Below are 23,750 nucleotides of genomic sequence, written 5' to 3' on the forward strand. Positions count from 1 at the left end.
CTACTTATCTGGGACAAGTTGGCCCCATTCTCCCCTCCCCGGGGCCATTCGGGAAGTCACCTTCGGACCCCCAGGGAAGTCACCTTCGGACCCCTAGTGTTTTCTTTCTTTTAACTGAGGGCTTTTTCTGATGGCAAAACCGTGTCCTTCAGCCTGCACAAGGGACAGGACGGATGTGCCTAGAAGGGTCCTGAGGTGTCCCTCACACAATGAAATAAGGACTTCAGTGAGAAAAGGTTCCTGCTTCCTCCACCTTCAGGGGCAGTTCTCAGGCGTTGTCAGCAGCCCCGCAGACAGAGTCCAGGTGCCCGAGCAGCGGCCCCGCTTCCCTCCCTGTCTCCCTGCTCTGTCCCCTCCCTGGCCCCCCTCCCTGAGGGGGGGGAGACAGAGCCTTGTCTCAGAGTCTAGGAGTTAGTCTATTTTGTGCATTTTAGAAATGTTATGAGAAAAAAAATGATAAGCCTCATTTCATGTTCAAGAGAACTAAATTTTCCCTTTTTCATACATCATAAGAGAACAGAAGATTTTTAGAGAGGTTTGGACAGAAACCTATAGCAGAATGGTCAGGACCTGGTTTGGTCTTCCATCAGTGCTGTGTTGTTCTTTGGGCAGAACTGTTTACCGCTCTCACTGCGGTTTCAGGAGACACACGACCTTTCTCCGTGGCTGGCTGGACGGGAGTGTCACAGCACGCTCTGCCACAGTCTGTGCTGAATCACCCGGCCCTCTCGGCTGCTCGTTCTCTCTGCCAGACCTCATCGTGTGCAGCCTGTGAGTTTTAAAAAGCCTTCCCCTGACTTCTGGTATCACGGGGACTTACTCTAAGGGCATCCATTTGTTTGACTGCTCAGAACTGATTACTCCTTTGTTAAAGCATTAGAGTCATCTGTAAAACATCTTTAAAAAAACACTGCTTTTAAGAAGTTATTATTATTCAGATATGGTGAGGCCAGCAGATCAGGAGATGGTTACCATTGTATACACAGTCCGTTACATTTCCCACGAGGAGCGGGCACACCACATCGTGGGGGCCACGTGGGGAAGCACCAGGCTTGGGGAGCAGGGGGAAAACACGGTCAAAGAAAGACCTTTGTTGTGGTTTCTGAGGAAAGGAACTGGCCAGGCAAGGTAAGATGGCTGGGCATTGGCCAGCCTGAATAATTTCAGTGGTCCTGGGGCACAGGCACTGTCCCTAGTCGTCTGGTGCCTGGACAGGGGGTGATGAGAGTAGGGGATAGGGGTCCAGAGCGTGAGAGCCAGACAGAGGAGATAAGGGTGAGTGTTGGGGGTGGGGGGGGGCATTTTTCTGCATTTGTTAGTTTGCATATGAAAGGCACACTTCTCCCTTTCCTGTCTGTAGGGGTTGGCCAGCCCTGGCAGGAACAACTCTCCAGAGTCAGGAAGGTCTCAACATGTGTACGCATCAGCAATATGAAAAATTAAAAAAGCATGATTAATACAAACACCTTTCTTATCATTGAGTCCAGTTTAGATAAGGTACAATTCTATTTCTGAAACTTCCCTCCTCAGAGCAATTAGTTTAGCATGAAATGTCTTCTAGAAAGAGTGGTATCCAAACCACAGCAGAGCCAGCTAACAGGTTCCAGGGCTGAGACACGCTGGGGCCTTTGGTGCCAATAGCACTAATGAAGACCCTGTGTTCCCTTCCGTGTGAAGGGAACGTCTGACTAAGTAGCCCATAACGTCATCTGGACTAAATGAGAGCTAACTGTGTCCCTGTTCATGGTGATAACTACAACAGACTGACTTGTCTGGGGTTTGTGCAGCGCTCCGGGAGAACAACGCCAGTCATTGCCTCAAATAGAAAGGAATAGTCCAGCTGTCTGAGGAGTGACTTTAGCTTGCATATACATTCAAGAAACACAGCCCTTCTTCTTTCTTTCCTATATTTTCCTCCTTTCTTCCTTCTTTCCTTCCTTCCTTAGCAGAGGGGGGAAAGTATCTTGGAAGATAAAAAGGCAAAACTCTAACATAAGAAGTTCAAATTCTTCCTAGGTGTTTGCTAGCATTGATGTCGTTAGAGATATCAATCCTTCACTTTTGTTGACTGCTTTCTGATTCCCAAGTACCATACTAAGAGCTTTACAGCATGACCTCAGTTCATCCTCCCAATAACTCTGAGACAGGTATTCTCACTCCTGCTGTGTTGAAAATCAGAAAACTGAGGCTTAAAGAGGCTAGGTTACTTGCCCACAAGAGCCCAGGTAGAAGTATATATGACAGGTTGGGCTCAAAACCAAGTGCATCTGATATCGCAAACCGTATTTCTAACCTCCATACAGGTGCTTCTTAAAACTTAGCATGCATAGAAACCGCTGGAGGAGATGGCAAAAATGCAGGTTCTGATTCAACGCACTGCAGAGGGGGCCTGAGATTCTGCATTTCTAATGAGCTGCAGGCGATGCTGGACAGTGGACCACCTTTTGAGTAGCGAGACCAGGTCATGTACTGGCACTGTGGTCAGTTCTTCCAGGAAACTGAGAATCCTGTTCCTCCAAATGAGAAAAGTAAAAATAAATGGTGCAATTATGTGTTCAGTTTAAAATAGTCAGATAGTTTCTAGTTTCACCAAATTTTTTTAAAAAATCTAGTGAATTTTAAAGTTTTAAGAGCAGTAACACAGTTTTTAAAATTTATACACTTTATATTTTAGAATGGTTTCCATTTCAGGGAAAAATTTCCCAGAAAGTACATAATTCCCACATACACCTTCTCCCCACACACAGTTTTCCTTATTATTACTTCTTGCATTAATTAGTGTGGGGCATTTGTTATCATTGATGAGCCAGTATTGACACGATTACTAACCAAAGTCCACTGGCTATGTCAGGGTTCGTGCTGTCCGTTGTGCGTTCTGTGGATTTTGACCCTGCCCCCTCCTGACAGGCCCCACGTGCTGGAGGTGCCCACGCTCCCCGTGGCCTTCGGCTTCCCCAGCAGCTCTGTTTATTGTCGTGTGTGCTCTGTTGTTTTTCTTATGAAAGAAAAACATTTTTGAGGACTCATGTCTCTATCACAAGTGAGAAATGAAAGATAGGCCAGAAAAAGCTTCATGTTTCCAGAAAAGTGGCTGAGAGTAATCACATAGTTCCACTCGCATTTGTCGGCTGCCCAGTCCCAATTGGTTGAGTTGAGACGCTTGTTACAGAACATCTTCCTCCTGCAGCTTTGTCCTCTGCGCCCCCAGCCACGTAGGACAGCTGATCGACAGGAGAGCAGGGCACCTCAGCATCGCAGGACCTACAGCATTTCCTGGCATTTCCCAAGGTCCCCCAATTCCCCTCTTCTTGTCCGCTCTCAGCTGCCGCCCCCTCCCTGCCCCAGGCGGCAGCGCCGTGGTGTGAGTTTCCTCTCACACAGGTCAGTGCTCTCCTAGGGACTGTCTTGGTCTCTGGTGTAACATACAGGATACCCCTTTAAATTTGAATTGGATATGCTCATTGTATTCATTTATATGTCTGCTGAGATTGACTAAAAATACTACAGTGCTTTTGTTTGTTCAGATCTAACCCAGTGTACTGTTTCTGTTTGTGGTGCAGTCCTGGGTTTCGTTTCCTCACTAGATTTGGCAGCCCCATTTCCAGCACGCCTTCCCAGCGGCTCAGATGCCCCCAAGAGACCCCGTGTTTCAGCTCTGGCTGGACCTGCTCTGTGCTCCTTCCCATGGGAGCCCCCTCCCTGAAGTTAGGGTCCCTATTTTTACTCCAACTCCATAGTTGACTGTTGGGAGCTGTCCTGCCTGGTTTCAGGTGCTGTAACCACCCCCCACCCCCTTCCCACTGCAGCTAAGGCTGAGTGGGTGACCTTCGGACCATAAGCCACTGAGGAGACAAAGCTTATCTCCCTGGCTGGAGTGCTGCTTCTGCTCCTTTTACTTTATCCATAACTGGCCCCCAATGCTTGGTTGGTTAGCCAATGATGGGTAAGATTCCCCAAAGGGAGGAATGATCTAAGATAGGCATGATCACATGGAAGGCCCCCAAGGAAGGACTTGGGGGGCTACAGCAAAAGGGGGTGATGGACCCTTGCCCCTCGGCTTTTACAAAGCCTGAGTCCTCATTCTGTCTGCAAGAAGCCTCCTAATCTCTTGATGGCCTTACTACCCCCACCTGACTTAAGCCTGAGACAATGCTGGTGGTGGGTACTGACCTGTGCTGGAAAGGGCGGGTTCCCTAGGGGGATCAGACCTAAGAGAGAATATGTAAAATCCTGTGAAACCTGCTTTGTTTAGAATGCTCTCAATTAAATAAGGGTCCAAGCAAGAAGTGAGTTTGTTCCTCAAAGTTTTATAGCTCTTTAGCTATCTGACCCTGACTCAAAATAGGCCCTCAGAGTTCTTTGCTGTCTATTGTTTGATCCTTACTGCTTGACAATGATTAATGAACTTTATCTGTATTCCTGTGCAATTTAAAAGCCAATAAAAACCCTGCGAAGGAAGGATCGGGGCGCTCTCCTTTGAGAGAGTGGCCAGGCTGCTCCGAGGCCCCCTCCCCTTGAGAGGATAGCTGTGCCATCCCTTTTCCTCCACAGGACTTGGGAATCCATGTGAATGTATTGTGCCTCATCCATAATATCATGGACACTGCTAGCCGGTGTCTGCGTCAGTTGACTGATGAAATGTCCTGTCACTTCTTTTTTGGCATAACAGTAATAGTAGACCTTGCTGCTAATTTTCACTCCTTTCTGTCTTTCCCACGTCACCAAGACAAATACCGGACAATGCTCCATCAGAAACAAATCGGTAACTGAGCGTTCTTCCTACGGACCCTCCCTTGGCACCATCGCCTTCCCAGACGCAACTTCTTATTTGGGGGCTGCACTTTATTTATTTTGCCACATTTGTTTGCTGCTCCTCATCCCACTTTTTATTTTAGGCATCCTTGAAATACTCCCTTCCAGTCCTTCCTTTAGTTTGTTAGGAACAAGATGCTGTGTAATTACAAACTTGCCATCTTTCCTGTATCAGGGTGGTTTCTGTTGTAACAGTTTTAGAGCCCAAGTCATAAAATATGAACTATTTGCTCAGCCCCAGACTTGATGAAGCCATCACAGTGGGATTTACGAGCGTTTTCTGCGTGTAGAAGGAGTGGCCTGCAGACTTTGGCAAGGTGGTGACTTGTTTTTATGTTTGGAGGGCAACAAATAAAGGGACTCCTTTCATAATGATTTCCCCCAGAGGTTGCACAGATTTCAAATGGCTGTTCTGAGCGTCGGGGCCTCTGGCCTCCCCACGCTGTCTCCATGCCCCAGCCCATAACGGCTCTCAGACCTGCTCAGGTAAAAAGCATGTGCTGGTCTGTTCCGTCACAGCATTGCTATAAAACTAAGAGGAAAATGCCAAGAGAACTAGCAGTCGTTTTGAGAACTAGGCAATTCAAGACTTACGGCCTGTTTTACGAGTTTCAAAGCTGGGCGGGTTGGCAGTCAGGGGTGCCCAGCGAGCACTGCGCAGGCAGAAACCAGAGCCCAGACTCTCAGGGCATGAGCTTTGTCACCCACGGCCCCACTCCGCAGCAGAGCTGTCCCAGCGGCGCGGGAACCCCGTCCGTGCAGCACAAACATTCTGGACGACAAGCACGCGTCCTGTCCCATCACTCATCCACTGGAGTGGCCACACTCCACTGTTCTCCAAAGTCGTCTCACCCTCAAAGGCAGCAAGTGAACTGCCCCCAAGAGAGCCAGAAGAATTTGCCAAACTACGTTTATGGTTTTTTATCTCCGTTATCCCTGTAATCTGGACCAAGTGACTTGATGCAGTTCGGTTTTGGCTCATGAAGTTTATAAAAAAATATGCTTAACCAACTTGGGGTGTTTTCGGTAAACGATGCAGGGAGGTGAAGATCACTTGTCAGCGAGAGGATTATTTTAAATTTTCTGATTTAATCAAAGCATCAAGAAACACATTTGTGAGGAAAGCTGAACCAGTTAGAAAGATCCCAAGGTAGTGAATGAATCGCTACAGGTTGACATCATTGATACTCAACCAAGTAAATGCAAAGTTAAAATTTGTTTGGGAAAATAAAACTGGAAAAATGAAAATGAAGAAGGGTCAAACCGTGCCCCAGCATGCCCGTTGTGTTCCGGCTGGCGCACCGATGTCCCTCCGTGGGCCGTGCCCTGGAGGCAAGGGTCCCACGGAGCCTCCTTACCGGGCCTCTAGTGCCGTTGGGGTCCCAGTCTCACTGTTGCCTCCGAAGTTGATGAATGCCACCTCAGACAATATTTTTTTGTAGGTGGCAGTATTTTATCAAATTTGTTATTTTTCGAGAAATTTTATCCAAATTGTTAAAAATATGCTTAGAGATTTTAAGCTTGTAAAAGTGATTATTATGAATGTTAATTAAAGTCAACTGACTTTATACTAAGTCCCATTAGCATAAGAGCAGAAAAAATTGTTCACAGATCTGAAAATAGTACAAAGATGCAAGAGCTAAAGTTCTGACATGGGAAAGGTTTTTAATTTAAAGGCACCAATTAGGCACCGCCTGCTATTTTCTGCATTCTCCGTGGTGCTGAAGCTCAGTGAATCTGGAATAGATTTGCCCTGAATTATGGAATTATATAATGCTACAGCTAGACTAATTGCTGAAGCAATACAGTCTAAATCTCTCTTGTGGGAGGTAAGCAGGTGAAAACCACAGTGAGTGTGTGATTTGTCCAAAGTCACAACTCGGGGCAGCTGGCTCTGCAGGCCACGGCCAGACTCCCTTCACACAGTGAGACAGTGTAGTGATGCTGTGCGGCCCGCACAGCAGCCGTCCCAGCCTCCTTGTGTGGCTTCCCCGACCACAGATGCTGGAGCAGCTAAACCTGCACTTCCCGGGCTCCCTTTCAGCCAGGAGTCCGCACTTGGCCCCCAGGAAGGGAAAGAGTGAACAGCTGGACTGTAAATCTTAGTCCAGCCTCAGGGATGCTTAAGCAGAGTTTGATCTTTCTTTATTTTCATTTTTCTAACCAAATTTTAACTTTGTATTTAAATTGTTGAAGCGTTTCACAAAGAATTTGTCTCCAGGAAAAAAATCTTAAAAGCTAGTTTTGAGCCAACATACGTTACAACAGTTGCTCGCAATCAATCACTGAATATTTCAGTAGCATCGGTTCACATTTACTTGAGCAATGTTTTACATCCAGAGCTTGAGGCTGATCCAGTCTCCGAAAGATTCTTCAACGGTGTAACACTGTCTGCTGTGAGCTGAATGGACGGGGTGAGAGAGAATGAATGTCTGCCTCCAACTCTGACAGGTCACTGTCTTGACAAGGTGTCAATTAGAGTTTGATCTTCAGTCAAATTTTTAGAAATACCTGTGTGATTAAATGAGGGATCCACAGATGTCCCCAAGGGTGCATTACCTAGTTGTTGAGATTGTTATATAACCTGTAACTTACGGGCGATAGCTGTAATAAAGAGTGGGAGCTCAGCACAAGACCTTTGGGGTGCTAGTTAATTAGCAAAGTGTTTAAGCTCAGGGATCCTAAGCCCTGTGCCTGCCCTCTGCTCACATAATCACATTCCGTTCAACTTCGTTTCTTTCCCTGTGACCAGAACATACCCCATGTGTGTGATTGGGGATGTCAGGGCATCACTCCAAGGCCTCTGCCGCTTTTGCTCTGGATACTCTCTCTTCCAGATCCTCTTAAGGCTAAGTAAACATTGTGTTGGCTAACCCTGTTGTGCCTTGAAAACCTGAATGACAGCCCAAACTCGAAACCTTCTCTGGTGACCTTGCATGGGGTTCTGCCAAGCAACCCACCTGCATGCGCCTTGGAGGCTGGAGTGAGCACCAGGTGATGTGGCCCCGGCAAGGCCATCAAAGCTTCTAGTAGGCATGACGGTGGCATTATCTGTTTTTTTCTGGAGCAATGCCAGTGCCTCCTATTGTTCAGCCTGTAGCATCACAGGTGCAAGCAGCAAGCTACAGCAGAAGGGATTTTTCCATTGCAACTTACTCGGGTATGGTAGGAAGTGCTTCTCCACTCTTTGCTCCTGGCTGTGTAGTTTCTGTGGGCCAACCAAACCCTTCAGTATGCATCTTTCTACTTGGTGGAGAGCGGATTATTTTTCTGCCCATAAGAACCTTGATCAATAGAGTTAGGGTGTTTTCCTTTGGCACTGAAGGGATTGTGCTGAGTATTTTATTTCAGTTTGGCTTTTAACTTCTGTGTAAATCCCCAGTCTGAGTTAAAGCCATCCCGTCTGCAGGCTCTAAGGGACAGGTTTGTTTCTGCAGGCATTTACCTAAAATTCATGACCTGGGTGTGATTCCCTGACACCAGTTAGACAGACAGCCACTTGAAGAGGAAGGGAAACTCTGGACCTGTGGTCATTCTGCTCCAGTTGCCACTGCCATGACTTTGGGGTAATTTGGGAGGCCTCTTTAGCCTTGTGAACCTTCAAACAAGCAACCAAGGAACTCTGGAACAAGATGTTTTACCAAGAGTTTGCCCTGCTCACACAACAGAGGAAGCCAGGAAACCAGCGCGATGGGGTGGTCCCCACCCACCTTGCCAGGTAAAAGTGCCTCTCTCTGACTCTTGTTGACCACCGCCCATCACAGCAGCAATGCCTGGGCTTCAGTAGTCACTGGAACAATGGGCGAAATACATTTATTGGCCATCTGATCAATACTGAGACACTGAAAGCTGCAGAGAAAAAAAATGAAACAAAATTCTTCCTCCCAGGGAGCTATGTATAAGATGAAAAAGCAGTCTCTCTTGATGCATTTAGGCACTGTGAGAAGAATTCCCTGGGGGGAAAGAGAGATTGGTTTGGAGACTGGTGAGCCGGAGTAAGGGGAATGGGCGGGTCCAGGGAAGGTCAGGGCCCTGAAGGGGAAGGCCTCTGAAAATGCAGAGGCATCATTTGAGAGAAGAGGAGAAAGGGAGAACACTTCCTAGCGGGGAAGAAATGGACTGAAAAAGTTGAGAGGAGATGGGACCAGAGAGGGAACTGCCCATGAGTAGCTGATCACATGGACAACACAGCAAGAATGTGTTCTTTTGGAGAATACAAAGGAGGGGCTTGAACAGAGTCCTAAATGGTGAATTCCATATCAGTCTGTCCTCAGTGGAGAAAGGCAACAAAGCAGCAAGTTTAATGCTTCTAAGTGTCTCTGTACTCAGGACTGTGGCTACAGATACATAAGCACAGGCTGTAAGCCCTCAAATGAAGAACGGGATTACTGGCTATTCCTGCCACTTGTGTGTATAAGGGCATTTCCATCCATTTGTTCATTTATCTAATAAGCACTAAGTACCCAATAATAATAGTTACTAATTACATGCTTTGTACAATAGCACTTACATGTGTCTTGCTGAATGCATCCATGTTTGTGGCAGATACAATTACCTCCCACATTTTTCACTCATAGAACCCCTTTTGTCCTGGGGGTCACAGTGAGTCTGGTGGAGAGGCTCTATATTTCCCAGGCTCCTCTGCAGATGCAGGTGTGGACACAGTTCTGGCTAGGAGTAGCTGGATATAGGACTTTTCGGAAGGCTCCTTAGAAGGGATGCAGACTCAGCCCCTGCCCCGCCTTTCTGCCGCCTGTAACATGCATGCTGTGGGGCCTCTCCTGCTGCATTACATGTGCAAGAGGGTAACTTCTAAGCACTATGGATGGTGGAACAGAAAGCCTGGGTCTCTGATGACAGTGACAGTACAAGGCAGCCACGTCAGGTCTTGGATGCCTACCTCCCTTCATCTTGTTATACAGATAAAAATAAATGCCTACTCATCTTGTTTAAGCCAACCTCAATCCCTGACACATTATCTCATTTAGTCCTCGTTATGGCATGGTCTCAATGTATGTAAGGAAGAGACCATTACAGACAGATGCACAAATGACAAGCACCACAAACCTTACTACCTAACGGTTCAGCTCATTTCCAGAGTCCAAGGAAGAAGGAAAAACTGTCTGCACGTCTCCATTGGTCACTTATCAGGTCATAGTAGTTTGCTTATATGAGCAACCTAAAGCTCTCTTTTTTCTTGTCTCCTTCAGCCAGGTCCTCGCCATCTTTTAATCTCTTGTCTCTTCTCCCCACTGAGTTCCACTTCTTTTCTGGCCCTGGCGGACAGTCATCAGTACGCTCCGTGCCTTTGGTGGAGCTGGAATGGAGTGAGAGGAGGAAGTAGGTGTTGGGGCCAGTTGGGGTCAAAATGAGACCAGTGAAGGACCTCTAAGCAAAGGGACAAATGGGCTACACAAAGTACAGAGGGGAGAGGGGTGGAGAGGGAGCCGTGGGTGAGCTCACCCACTTGCTCAAAGGGGAATGGTTAACACGGAGGAGGCAGCAGAAGTCGAACACAAGGGCCAAGGGCTGGAGTGGCGTCCTGAGATTCGGCATGCAGGACAGACTGAGGACAGAACACTTCAAAGTAAGCTATTTGTTGACCCTCTTTTAGTAAAATTTATTGCATTCTTTGGTTAAAGAAAAATATTAGTCCTTTACTCCATCTTGCCACAGGACCCCTGTAACCAGCCTTGTCTGTCATGGGCCAGACCCAGGAGTGTGGGTGTGCACTCCACCTAAGGCAGGAGATGTTCATACCTTTGGTGTAGTTACTATTGTTACTCCCATTCATCATATGATGACATGGAGACCCAGGAATTTAAATTATTTGCCAGAGATTGCACAGCTGGCCAGAGGCAAAGGGAGAACTCAAACATGGAGCTGCCTCTACTGCTTCCCTTAGGGTCTGATACTGTGTGGGGGACAGTCCACATGAGACTGAGTAGAAAACAGTCCTTGCCCTGAGGGAATTCCCGCTCCACCTGGCAGTCTGCCAACAATTGTTGCGCGTGGGTCACCGGCTAGCAGTGACCACGGAACGCTGTGGATGGCTCGACGATAAACACGCGAGAAAAAACATGCACAGAGACAAACTAATTTCTGTGGAGAAGTAGGGACGAAATGGCCACCCCTTCTAGTGAGGAGCGCGCCGATTTACAGTCCATACCTGCTTTTATTGGGCTCATGCTACATAATAACTCAGGTAACGTACAATACTCATTAGGGGAAGTAAGGAATATAGAAAACAAAGAACCCTACCGGTCTATTGAGTTGGGGGTCAAAGAGCTGTAAGGCTGAGGAACAAACTAGCTTCCTCCTAAGACCCTCCTCATTCAACTGAGAGCATTCTTGAACAAAGAAGGTTTCACAGTAATTTACATGTTCTTTCTTAGGCCTGATCACCCCGGGAAATCCGCACTTCTCAGTACCGAGCTGCAACACCCTGTCATTGTTTCAGGCTTAGGTGGAGCGCGGGAACTAAGGCCACCGAGAGATAAGGAGATTTTCTTCCGGACACTGAGAACTCAGACTTTGTCAAAGCCGAGGAGTGAGGGTCCATCACCCCCTTTTTGCTGCAGCCCCCCCCCCAAGTCCTTCTTTTTGGGGGGCCTCCCAAAAGTGATCGTGCCTGGCTTGGGTTGTTCCCCCCGTGGGGAATATTACCCGTCTTTGGCTAACCGACCAAGCTTTTTGGGGTTCAGCAGCAGAAACAGCATTCCTGCCAGGAAGATAAGCTTTTGTCTCCTTGCCGGCTCACGGTTCCAAGGGCGTTCCCTTAGCCTTAGCCTAGGCGGGGGTTTCAGTTTCTGATACCAGTCAGGGCGGTTCCCAACAAACAATAACTACAGATAAATGATGCAAGGAAGCAGGAGGAAAAAACCATCTAATAGGCAGCAGTTCGTGGTCTCTCGTGGTCTGCGAGGCAAAGTCTCAGGGAAGTCATCCTCCACGCCTCCTTCTTAACCCATCCGTCAGGGTTTAATTGGGAGCCCGTGATTTCTGACAAGTTTGAAATTTCTTGGCTCATTTACTTCGGACACTGCAACAGCTAGTCACTGAGTGTTTCATGTGCAAAGCACTGGGCTCCATCTTTTTCCAAGGTGTTGCCAAATGGATCAAGAACAGTCCTGGCCTTTAGGAAGCTTACAGTTTGGGAAGAAAAAAAAGAAATATAAAAAATTATTGCCCTGGCTGGCGTAGCTCAGTGGATTGAGCACGGGCTATGAACCAAAGTGTTGCAGGTTCAATTTCCAGTCAGGGCACATGCCTGGGTTGCAGGCCACAGACCCCAGCAACCGCACATTGATGTTTCTCTCTCTCTTTCTCCCTCCCTTCCCTCTCTAAAAATAAATAAATAAAAATATGTAAAAAATATTATAATAAAGGAGTAAAAATTATAGCCTAGCAAACTGGCTGAGAATAAATCAAAGCTGAAACACAGGAAGAACACCAAGCTACTTTATGACCTTTGGTCTCCATTGTAGGTTGTATCACTCATTTACTCATTACAGATTATTTACTGAGTCTTTACTACAAACCACATGCCACGTTAGGTTCTGGCAGTTCAACAAGGAACAAGACACAGCTTTTGCCCTGGCGGGGGTGGGGGGTCCCTACAGACAAGGCATCATCAGGAAAGTGGGATGGAGAAGGTGATATCACCCATAAGGGAGTGAAATCTATTCTTGGGAGGGTGAGAAAAAAAATCTTACTGAAGAAAGGGTTGATAGAAAAAACAAAATGAATGTAAGAAGTAGCTAGAATCAATAGGACTTGATGATGGATTGCATAAAGCTGGGGAAGTAAGGAAAGGAATTTATTTCATGTGGAGATGCAATGTTGGGATTTATAAGAAATAGATATTTGATCATTCAGATGACCAAAATATATTTTTCATATATATTTGGTCTCTGTCCACAGTTCCTGGCTCTCAGCTCCCCAAACTTTTGAATTTCCTGAGGGTTTAGGACGATCAAGGACCTTTGGCTGTGTGCCTGAGGTGACTCTTGGAAGCGCCTGTGCATGGGGGTTGGGAGAGCTTCCAGACTGGTGACCACACAGAGATGTGGCGGGAGTGGTGAGCCTGGAGAGGGCATAGACGCGCCGCACCCCTTCCTACATATCTTGCCCTATGCATCTCGTTTATCTAGCTGTTCTTGAGTCATAGCCTTTGTAATAAATCAGTGATTTAGTGAGCAAACAGGTATTCCTATTCTAGCAAATTAATTGAACCCAAGGAGGGAGTCATTGGAACCTCCCACCTACATCTGCTTGGTCAGGGACACGCATGAGTGTCTGGGCTGTGGCCAGCATCTGAAATGTGTATGTGGTGGGGGTGGGGGGGTGGAATCCTGTAGACAGAGCCCTTAACATGTGGAGTGGAGTGTTATCTATGGGTAGATAGCCTCAGAACTGAGTTGAATTTTTGGACACCCTGCTGGTGTCTGAGAATTGCATTGGAGGAACCCCATACACATGCACTTTGGAATTGTGTCCGGGAGCCCAACTGAGGACGGGAGATAAAGGAAGCCAGCAGGGATGACACGCAGTCTGTTGATGACACCAGGGTGACTGAATTCATGAAAGGAAGTCCAAACACTAAAAGGTTGTGTTTTGAGCTGTCAAATGATTCCAGTTTTGAACTGTGGCTGGATTCAGAGATGCGGAACTCAAGAGGAAGAGATCTGAACTGGAGAGTTGGGAATCATGTGAATGCACGGCACAGAGACAGCCAGAAGAGTTGACGGAGCGCCCAGGGAGAGAACGGAGTGAGTAGAGGTCTGAGGCCAAAATCCTAAGAACAGAAAGTGAGGATGTTTGGTGTGGTTATTAAACAGCATTCTGAATTTGAAAGGTACCACCAGTTTTCAGATTCTGGGTCACACAGGCCCATTTGTGTGACCTCAGAACCTAGGAAGTTTGCTACAGTCTCCGCCTTTTGGGAGAGTTGCTATGTCGTGTTCACTGCCGCACCTCGGTGTCTCCCTGCGTAGGGGCCTCTAGTAGGGACAGCCCTAATTGTTGGCATGACTTCCAGGTGTCCAGTACGTGGCACTCACCTCTGAGGAAGTTACACAGAGGTGCCCAAAAGCATACTGAGTACCCTTTGAGCAACAGGAGACCCTGTGATGGGGTGAGACCACTGGAGAGCCAGTGTCTGAGGGGCCACTTGATGAGCACAGGACCAGTGGTGCTGACCCAACAGGGGATCCACCTGTCGCTTTCACCAGCTCAATTGCATTCCCTCTGGGAGGAAGTGTAACGGTGCAGTGGTTAAGGCCCAGGTGCTAGGCAAACTGAAAATGTTCGTCCTAGCTCTTGCACATCAGCTATTTGACCTCTAGAAAGTTACTTAATTTCTCTGAGCTTTAGATTGTTCATCTATCAAATGGAGAAAATAATAGCATCCCAAATCACAGGGAAGTTGAGGTTTAAGTGAGAGGACCCAGATAAACCCCAGTGCCTGGCAGAGAGGAAGCATTCTGTTAGCTACAAGGGCCGAGAGTCAGCTGCAGCTACTCCTCCTCAGGCCGTCCTGCACTGCCAGCTGTACCATAACGGAGGTCTGTTTCTCCCTTGCAGTGGGCACAGTGTTAAGCTTCGCCATTAGAGAGTTATTACAGGAGAAGGGATTTCTTGCCCCAAATCCAGTGTGATGCTATTTCTGACTCTTGCTCCTGCTGCACGGCTGTCAGCAGCACGTGTCAGGGTATCCAGTGGTTCTCTCCCCAGCAGCACGGCCAGGGTGCAGTCTCCCATCAAGCTTGTAGCCTCGATGAGCCACTTAACACGGCCCTCCCGACATGGACAGGGCCTCCCAGACCCCACAGCACCCTGCCTACAACTTGGTTTCCAATGCCCCAACTCCTGCACTTGCCACCACCCCAGCCTGTCTGCACTCCCCAGGCTCCAAACGGCCCTCTGGATGAGCAGGACCCCAATACCCCAACTTCCTCTGCAAGCCTGCTGCCTGCCCATGTCAGTACACCCACCGGGGGTAGCCTCTACTGGCCCGGCAAATGCAGACTAGCTCTAGTCTGGGCAACACAGGAACATACGTCTTTGCTGTCCCGTGGACATCTCTGGTGAGCTCTGCATTTAACATTTTCCTCTTCTTCCACCCTGGTGCTCGGTGCTCTTTTCAGTCATGCACTGTGCGTGCCGGCATTCACTCCATATGTCATTACTGGGCAGATAGTTACTCTTCTGAAGTTGCTTGGCAACAATTATTCAACATTCAGATCTTACTAGTTTTTGCGGTGAGATGATTTGGAACCCTGAAAAGGGTGTACTATTTCAGATACCTAACACTGAACTCTTATTTCTTTGCTAAAATAGCACAAGTTCATCTTAAATTTGTATAACAATAAGACATTTATTTAAGCCCGTAATTGCCAACTGACACCAGCATTTCTGTATATTTCTGTCAGACTTAGATATACACAGAACACAAAATTAGCAGAAAGAAGTACATTTGTGTTGCAAATTCACTCATCTTGGGGGTCAAGATGCATGTCTTGATCAAATAAATTCTGAAAAGGAAAGGATGAAACATAGTTAGACTAGATAAACTTCTTCAATTTTGTATGAATCTAACAGACATCACCACAGTCCTCTAGTCTTTCCTTTAGCAGGTGTCTTACCAAGAAGCCAGAGGGAAAAGGCAAGTCACTCAGTGTTGCACACGGCAAAACCACTTTTCTTTCAAACAAACGTATCAGCATAAGATGGTGCCAAGGTCTAGAAAGAAAAGTGTTACATGGTGTTATAAAAATAAAGCAACAAGTGCAAACACCAATGTGACCATTCTCTTTATTTTCCCTCTCAAACAGGTGTTCAATATGTTCTTATGTTACATATTGAACGAGTTCATGAAATGTTATGAATAGACAGAAATTGTGGAGAATTGGATTGTGCTAAAAGAGTGGAGCTAATTATGCTAAATGAAAAAGGAAAGCTGTGGTTCATCCTTAATTGGAGTAAAATATTTTTCTACTTTAGTGGACACTCAGTATTGTAATTTTAAAAATCCAACATCATACTCAATAAATACTCTTCTTTAATACGGCTCAATATGCCATGGAGGGGAGGGTTGTCAAGAATAACAAACATCCATGTACATGCCACCCAAAGTATAGAACACTGCCACCCAGCCCCCTAGAAGACCCCCAAGTGCCCATTCCCCATCACAACCTTATTCACTCCCCAGAGGGTAACCATCCCCCATTTTTGTGACTGTTGTTTCCTTGGTTTTCTTTATGGTTTTACCCCTAATATCTGCATCCCTCTCAATATGGTTTGATTTTGTGTATTTTTGAACTTGGTACAAATGGATTCATACTGTATTTGTAGTTGACTTCTTTCTTTCAATCAGTACTGTAGTTATGAAAAGCCACAGATCACTCAGTTTTACTGCTACAGGACTCACCATAACTTATCTGCTCTGTGTTCCTGGTTTAGAGCTGCTACAGTAATTCTTATATGAACATTCTTGCATCTTAATTCTCCACAAGTACACAAGATCATCTAGTGAACATATGAAGGAGTAATTTTGTGGGCTGTGAATGTTAATAACAATAACAGCAATAACAATGATAATAACATGTACTTTATAGTGTTTATTGAGTTCCACGTACGGCTCTGAGCACTTCACATGGATTAATTCAATCCTCACAAAAATCCTTTGAGGGCAAACATTGCTTCTTGGGAAGGGGGGCGTGGACTAAATCATTTTTTTTAAATCTATATAGTGACATGCTCGAGGTCATAGAATCAAAAAGATGGTATTCAAGTCCATGTCCAGCAGGTCCATGAATAACTGTTTCATTCAATGTTGTTTTGTCCCATAGAAACTTAACTTTTATTTTTATTGATTAGCCTATGATAAAGTTGGTTTCATTTATACTTTGTTTTGCTTAGTCACAGAACCTATTAATCATGTTAAGTAATCTGTAGTTGGCAGCAGAATTTGTACTCAATTACCACATCATAATGCAATAGTATTTATAGAATATAAACATCTTCAAATATATCAGACAATGTCAAACTATTTTCTCAAAAGGTGTGCTAATGTATACTCCCACTAGCAGGATAGGCAGTTTCCATGACTTCTTATCTTTGTCAACACTTGTTATTGTCACCTTATTTTAGTCAATCTGGATGTTGTGCAATGTGGTCTCATTGTGATTTGTATTTGTGTTTCTCTCTTGAAAATGAGACAAAGTATTTTTTTAGTGTTTACTGACCAAGTGGATTTCCTTATTTGTGAATTTCTTGTTGAATTGGATTTTACATCTTACTCACTGACATACAGGAGTTCTTTAGATGTTCGGAATACAGTTAGCCCTTCATATCTGTGTGTTCCAGATCTGCAGATTCAACCAACTGCAGAGCAAAAATATCAGGGGAAGAAAGTTATGTTGTTGCTAATGTGTACTGTGTAGTTACGCCTACAGTGGTTGTGTCTGTACTGAACATGTACACTTTTATTCTTGTCATTCTCTAAACAATATAAACACTTATATGATGTATATTAGGTATTATCTAGAGATTACTTAATATGAGATGTGTTTAGATTATATGCAAATACTATGCAATTTTATGCAAGGGACTTGGGCATCCATGAACTTGGGTATCCACAGGGGCTTCTGGAATCAACTGCCACAGGTAAGGAGGGGTGGCTCTTAACTTAGGATTTTGCATCTGTGTTACTAAGTGAAATTGGCCTGTAGTTTTCCTTTCACATATTATCATTTGGTATCAGGTGTTTGCTGGTCTCATAAAATGAATTAGGGAGTATCCTTCTTTTTCTATTCACTGGAAGGGCTTACATTTGGAATTACTTATTTCTTGAATATTTGGCAGTACTCACCAAAGTTGTTTTGCCTGGAATTTTCTTTCCAGGAGTATTGATTCAATTAACTTAATGGCTATAGAACCATTCTTTTGTTTATTTTGGTAAGCTATATATTTATAAAAATGTGTCCATTTCTTATACATGTTACAAATCTATCAGCTCTAGGCTCTAGATTGTTCGTGGTATCACATCCACCGCAGGAACATAAGCAGCTCTGCCCCTTTTCCACTCCTCTTTTCCTTGGTTAACTTGGCCAGATGTTTGTCACTGTGAAGACTTTTTCCAAGAATAAACTTTTGATTTTTTTATTACTTTCTGTTCTAATCTTTATTTCCTTCTATTTCCTTTAAGGTTATTTTATGCTGTTCTTCTATTGAGATAGATGCTTTTCTTATTAATATGCAGCCTTTCTGCTACACACATTTTGGGCTATCCATTTCCTCCAACTACTGTTTTGGCTACAATCCATTAATTTTATTATTTCACTGTGTTCAGTTCCATCTATATTCTAGGACGAGTTAGCACTTCTTATAGATTCACGGGTTACTTGTGTTTCTTGACCGACACATGTGTTATTTGGAACTGTGTTACCTTCCTGAAATACGGGGCTGCTTAATCACTCATTTCCACAGCAACAATCCACAGAGACCCTCCCAGTGAACTGAACCTTTCATTACGTGGAGTTTCTTTCTTTGGTTCTAATGATATTTCTGCCTTAACAATTTTCTTTAGCTATTAATATACCTAAGTCAGTTGACTTTTGGTTGGTATAACTTTTGCCATCATTTCCCTTTCAGACTTGTTGAGTCATACACTAGAAATCACATTTACATGTAATCAGTTTCTTCCTTCTCAGACCATCCGCACTTAGAGCAGTTACTCCAATCACTGCCCTACCAACTTACATAATTCTTGTTTATTTTAAAACCTCTCACTTGTTTAAGCCCATGAAACATAATTATTGTTCTATATAGTAAGTGTCCCTTTAGATTAATCGATATGTACAAGCATCTTGGTTCTCTCTTTCATCACTTTCCACTAAATCCAGCACATCCTTTGGAATTTCCTTTAGTAAGAACCTGCAGGTGGCAACCTGCTCATGTTTATTGCCTGAAACTGTCTTTAGTCCACCGTCATTCTTGAAATATATTTGGTAAGTACAGAACTTGAAGTTGGAAGTCATTTTCTTCCCACGTATTAGAGACAGCCATTCAGCTGGCTGTTGAGAAGCCAGCTAAAGAAAAGTCTAGCTGAGACTGCTTTTGGAAGGGTAGGTGTGGCTTTTGTTTTGGCTGCTTTTATAAGTTTTTGTCTTTATCATTCTACTGTTTCACGAAGATTCTGTTTGGGATAAATGCGTAGATTGGTATTTTTTACCGATTTGAAAAAATCTCAGCAATTACTTCAAATATTGCTTCTGCCCCATTATCTATTAGAAACTACTATTGGGTACATATTAGACCCCTTTGCTTCATCCTCCACTCTTTCTTATTTCTCAGGCTCCTTTTCTATGCTACATCCATTCTGGATAATTTCTCTTGTCCCAGTTTCCAGTCATTAATTCTCTTTTCAGGGCCATCCACTCTTCTGTTAAACCTGCCCATTGACTTAGTCATTCTATTGTCCATTTCTAGAACTTCTCTTTGGTTGTTTTTTCATATGCTTTGTTTCCTGTAGATATCTTCAAACTTGACTTCTATATTTAAAGAAAACAATTGTTTTATATTATGTATGTGCTAATTCTAAAGTTGTTTTCTGGTGGTCTTTGCTGCCTTTCATTTATGATGCCAGTCAGAGTCTATTAAACATGAGGCATCCGTGTCCTAGGGAGATTATTTGTGACCCTAGCGTCCTCCAAAGCTTGTTCACATGGCAGGCAGCTGGGTAAGTTTCCCAAGTGCAGGTGTAAGTGTACAAGACTCTGAAGCTTAGTCCCCCTATTTTGCATAATGTCACCACCCACATTCTTTTGAGCAAATCAAAAAACAAGGCCAGTACATGTTTGAAGAATTGGAAAATGGATAGAATTCTTGATGGAAGGAACTGTGAATTCATATTGCAAAAGAGCATGAGCACCAGGGGTGGTAGAGAACTATGGCCATTTTGCAAAGCACCAACCTCATGGAGTTGCTGGAAATGCCGAATAATGAGGAGACCTCTAGGGAAATGGTGAGATCTAGGCTGAATTATAGAATTCTGAACTGGTGAACTGGGTATATGTTAATATTATGCACTCACTGAAAAGGGGAGAAAAGTAAGTTTGATTATAAATGAACCAGAAAATCCAAACAGAATTTCAAACAGAGATCTGAAGTTCAGAAGTGAGATTTTGGTTCGTTTTATAGATGAAGAGTATAGCTAATATTTGCAGCAATGGATGTGCAAAGTAAGATTCCTAGAGATGAAATCCCAGAGAACATCAGAATTTTTAAAAACAGGAAATAGAAAAATTATAACCTAAAGGAGAGTTAGGCAGTACACAAACCAAGTAGGAGTGGTTTAAAAGCAGTAAAGAATAGTTAATGCTATCAAACCTCACAGGAACAAATACAAATCAATTTTTAAAGAGCTGACATATGCTGTATACCTTAAACACATGCAGTGATGTGTCAATTATTTTTCAATAAAATTGGGGGTGAAAAGCCTGATGATATAAATGTAGTTGCCCCTGAAAAATGATCACTTCAAAGATCTCAAGGTAACATGAAATAAAAATAATCTCAAGGTAACATGAAATAAAAATATAAGTTGTTTTAGTTTGTAATTTTTTAAAATTCATAAATATTTTAGGATGTGAATGGAATTACCATTCAATTTTTTTCATCTTATCTCCCCAAACAGTCAATAAATGAGATTCTCAAGATAACTACAGATTATTTTAAGGGGTCATCAGTTATTAACAAATACTGTAGAAATGCATTATATGTTGTATAACCTATTACACAAATGACAGAGTAATACTAAACCTGAAAGCTTCTTTTTAACCTTTCATTATAAATAAACAATGACTCAGGGAGAAGGGACATTTCAAAGCACATGTATTATGAAAGTAGAAATGATTAAACTTTCAGGATGATAGTGTAATTAAAAATCTTTTGAAAATTTCACATCTATATTATCATGATATACTTATCTGATGATGCTAAAAACACAAGGCTAATACTTGAACAAGGATAGCATTAAAAACAAATTTATATATAAAAATATTCTGGCAAAATTCCACAGGTTTTTCTTGTTTGGAGATATTCTTCCTTATTTAGTCCAAAAATCAAATCCCATCCAGCAAGTACTGTTACTTACCTCAATAATGTAAAGTTCTGTCCACTGGTGAACTTCATCTATACGTTACAGAGAACATTCATAACACCCTCAAATAACAAAATGTAATTCATTAACACCAGGTACTCTCAAAGTCCAAGAGCTGAAGAAATAAATTTTAAAAACCAATGATAGTTAAAATAAGGGGTTCTGAACTTCAACTGCTTTGTGAAGCTTTATTGTACAGACTAAAATTCCGGTTTTCTAGACTCAGAGATACTGAACTGCCTGTTGGGTTTAGTGGCCTCCTGCATCAGCTCCTGCAGCTGTCCTATTTGTTCATCCCGAAAGTCATTAAGTTTTTCTTCTGGCAGGGCGATCCCAAAGCATGGTTTCTCGGTTGAGTTTTGTCTGTTTTCCTTAGATTGTTGCCATAGCACTGCTGCATACGCCTAGTAAAAAGAGAGAAAAATGAAGATTACAGATATAAAATTAAATTAAGATCTGTATTCACTCATTTAATGTTGGAGGACTTGAACAGTTCTACTTCCAAGTACCTATTTTTCTCCATTATGAGTCCTCTGCCTTCGACGAAACAGATACAAATGATACTATAGCCATGTCTTTGCTAGTCAGTGATAACTTCAGTATCTTATTTTTTTGCATTGTAATAGACTTTTAGAAAAGGCCTTAACCTAGAAAGCTGGGCAGGGAGTGAGAGTGGTCCACAGGCGGGCTTCAGGAGTGTGTGTGAAGCAACCAGAAATCAGACCCGAATTGTATGCACACAAGCAGGGCGCTGTTCTGGGGCCGTGGATGCCGTGAGATTTTAAAAGCGGTCACCAGGATTCTGATAGGTTTAAAAGTGGGTCTCAAAATGTACTAAGTTCACCTGTGTCTTCGATTTAAAAACTAATTTAAATCACACTAGAGGAAAAAAGAAACTTTGCAACATTAAACCTTCATATTTAACAACCATCTTGGTCAGGGAAAAATTCTAGCCCTGGCTGAGGGGTGCAGCTGGTTGGAGCATCGACCCCGAAAGGCTGTGGGTTTGACTCCTGGCCGGGGTGCGTGCGGGAGGCAGCTGACTGGTGTTCTCTCACGTCGACGTTTTCCTCTCTCTAAAATCAATAAATGTATCTTTGGGTGAGGATTTTTAAAAATTCTACACTTCTCATTCTATAATTTTTCTCTCATTCTGTCAGTATCTTCAGCCTAATATTCCAACTTATCATTGCCTTAAGTGACACTTTTTTGAAGCAGATTCTCACTCAGAATTAGTCTTTTAATCAGGCAGAAAGTACCAATGTATTTCAATTCATGAAGTTAAAAGACTATATGGTTAAGTGAATGAGTTCATTAACTCTAGATAATGTTATTCTATGTAGGTTAAGATAATTAAATTGCTTAAAACTGCCAGCATCACCAAAGAAACTTTAGTTCCAGACAGTCCAAACCTTTACTTGTATTGGAAATATTTTCATGATTTACAGAAATCCATTCCATATAACACCCCCCCCCAAAAAAAAACACCCCAAAACCCTGCTCACACCTTAAGTTTTATGACTCCCACTTCTAAATGCATGCCCCGGAGGTTTCTCAGCCTTGGCACTATTAACAAATTGGACACTTTGTGGTGGGAGTCTGTTGCATTATAGGATGTTTCATGGCATCTCTTGGCTTGTCTCTATCCACTAGATGCCTGTGGCATCCCTCCCCCTCAGTCTGGATAATCAAAGATGTCTCCAAACATTGCCAAGTGATCCTTGTCAGCCAAAACTGTCCTGAGCTGAAAACTATTGTCTTAAAGAACCTTTCAGACATATAAACAAGTAGCATGCACAAGAATGTTCATTGTGGCATTGCTTGTTAAAGCAAAAAAAATTGAAAACTGTCTAGTCTCAATCGGAGAAAGGACCATTACACTGGGGTTTAATCAGATATTTAATTATAATCCATTAATAGTCAATGAACTAAATGTCTGTGGACAGGGATGAAGCTCCAAAGCAAACAGAATCCAAAAAGTAGGTTTTGCCAAAGTTATTCATTTGTAGAAATGGGAAAACCAATACTTACATTCATATGGAATTTTGAGAGGCCCTAAATAGCCAAAACAACCTTGAAAAAGAACAAAGTTGGAGCATGCACAGTGCCTACTTTCAAAACTTACCAAAAAAAATACTATAAGTAATCAAAAACAGAGAAACACATAGACAAATGGAATAGAATGGAGAGTCCAGAAATGAACCCTTACACACAGACCAGCTGATGTGCCACATGGATGTCAGGCCAGCTTGACGAGGTAAGAACAGCCCCCCCACAGACAGGGCTGGGCAGCTGCGTTTCCATGTGCAGAGAGAGAAACTGGAGCCCTCCCTCCCATGGCAGACAAAAATTAACACTAAATGGATGGAAGACCTAAAACCATAGAATGCCTAAAAGAAAAGAAGAGTAAATCTTGGGGACCTTGGATTTAACAACAGATTCTTAGATATGACACTAAAAGCTTGAGCAGTGAAAGAAAAGCTAAACTGGGATTCTTCAAAATTTAAAAACTTTTGTGTAACAGAGGACACTATTAAGAAAGTGAAAAGACAAACTACAGAATGGGAAAAACATATGCAAACTATGTATCTGACAAGGGTTTTAATAGCCAGAATACATAAAGAACTCCTACAATTCAGTGACAAAAAGACAAACAGTCCAGTTTTAAAGTGGGCAGAGGCTTGAGCAGGCATGGCTCCGAGGAAGGCGTGCAAATGCCCAACAAGCACGTGAGAAGACAGTGGACATCACTAGTCATCAGGGAGACGCAAAT

General features: G+C 43.6%; 1 protein-coding gene and 1 long non-coding RNA gene across 3 annotated transcripts in view; one reads left to right on the top strand and one right to left on the bottom strand.

Annotated features, from left to right (window-relative positions):
* LOC123811038 overlaps window positions 1-23,750 on the top strand; it is a 164,754-nt gene that overhangs the window by 86,755 nt on the left and 54,249 nt on the right. The gene's annotated exons all lie outside the window — the stretch shown is intronic.
* The window catches only part of SDHAF3 (succinate dehydrogenase complex assembly factor 3), a 51,469-nt gene continuing 42,889 nt past the window's right edge, over window positions 15,171-23,750 (bottom strand). The window contains exons 2-4 of one of the 2 annotated variants that reach the window (XM_045826939.1): window positions 20,972-21,381; window positions 15,459-15,555; window positions 15,171-15,347 (exon numbers count right to left, since the gene is read on the bottom strand). In XM_045826939.1, coding sequence (XP_045682895.1) covers window positions 21,178-21,381 — 204 coding nt within the window. In that variant the 3' untranslated portion in view covers window positions 15,171-15,347; window positions 15,459-15,555; window positions 20,972-21,177. The remainder of the gene's footprint in view (window positions 15,348-15,458; window positions 15,556-20,971; window positions 21,382-23,750) is intronic. The other variant, XM_045826940.1, reaches the window with a different exon arrangement.

Source organism: Phyllostomus hastatus, unplaced genomic scaffold, assembly GCF_019186645.2.
Source record: "Phyllostomus hastatus isolate PE091 unplaced genomic scaffold, TTU_PhHast_1.1 phas_scaffold_78, whole genome shotgun sequence".
Taxonomy (NCBI): Eukaryota; Metazoa; Chordata; class Mammalia; order Chiroptera; family Phyllostomidae; genus Phyllostomus; species Phyllostomus hastatus.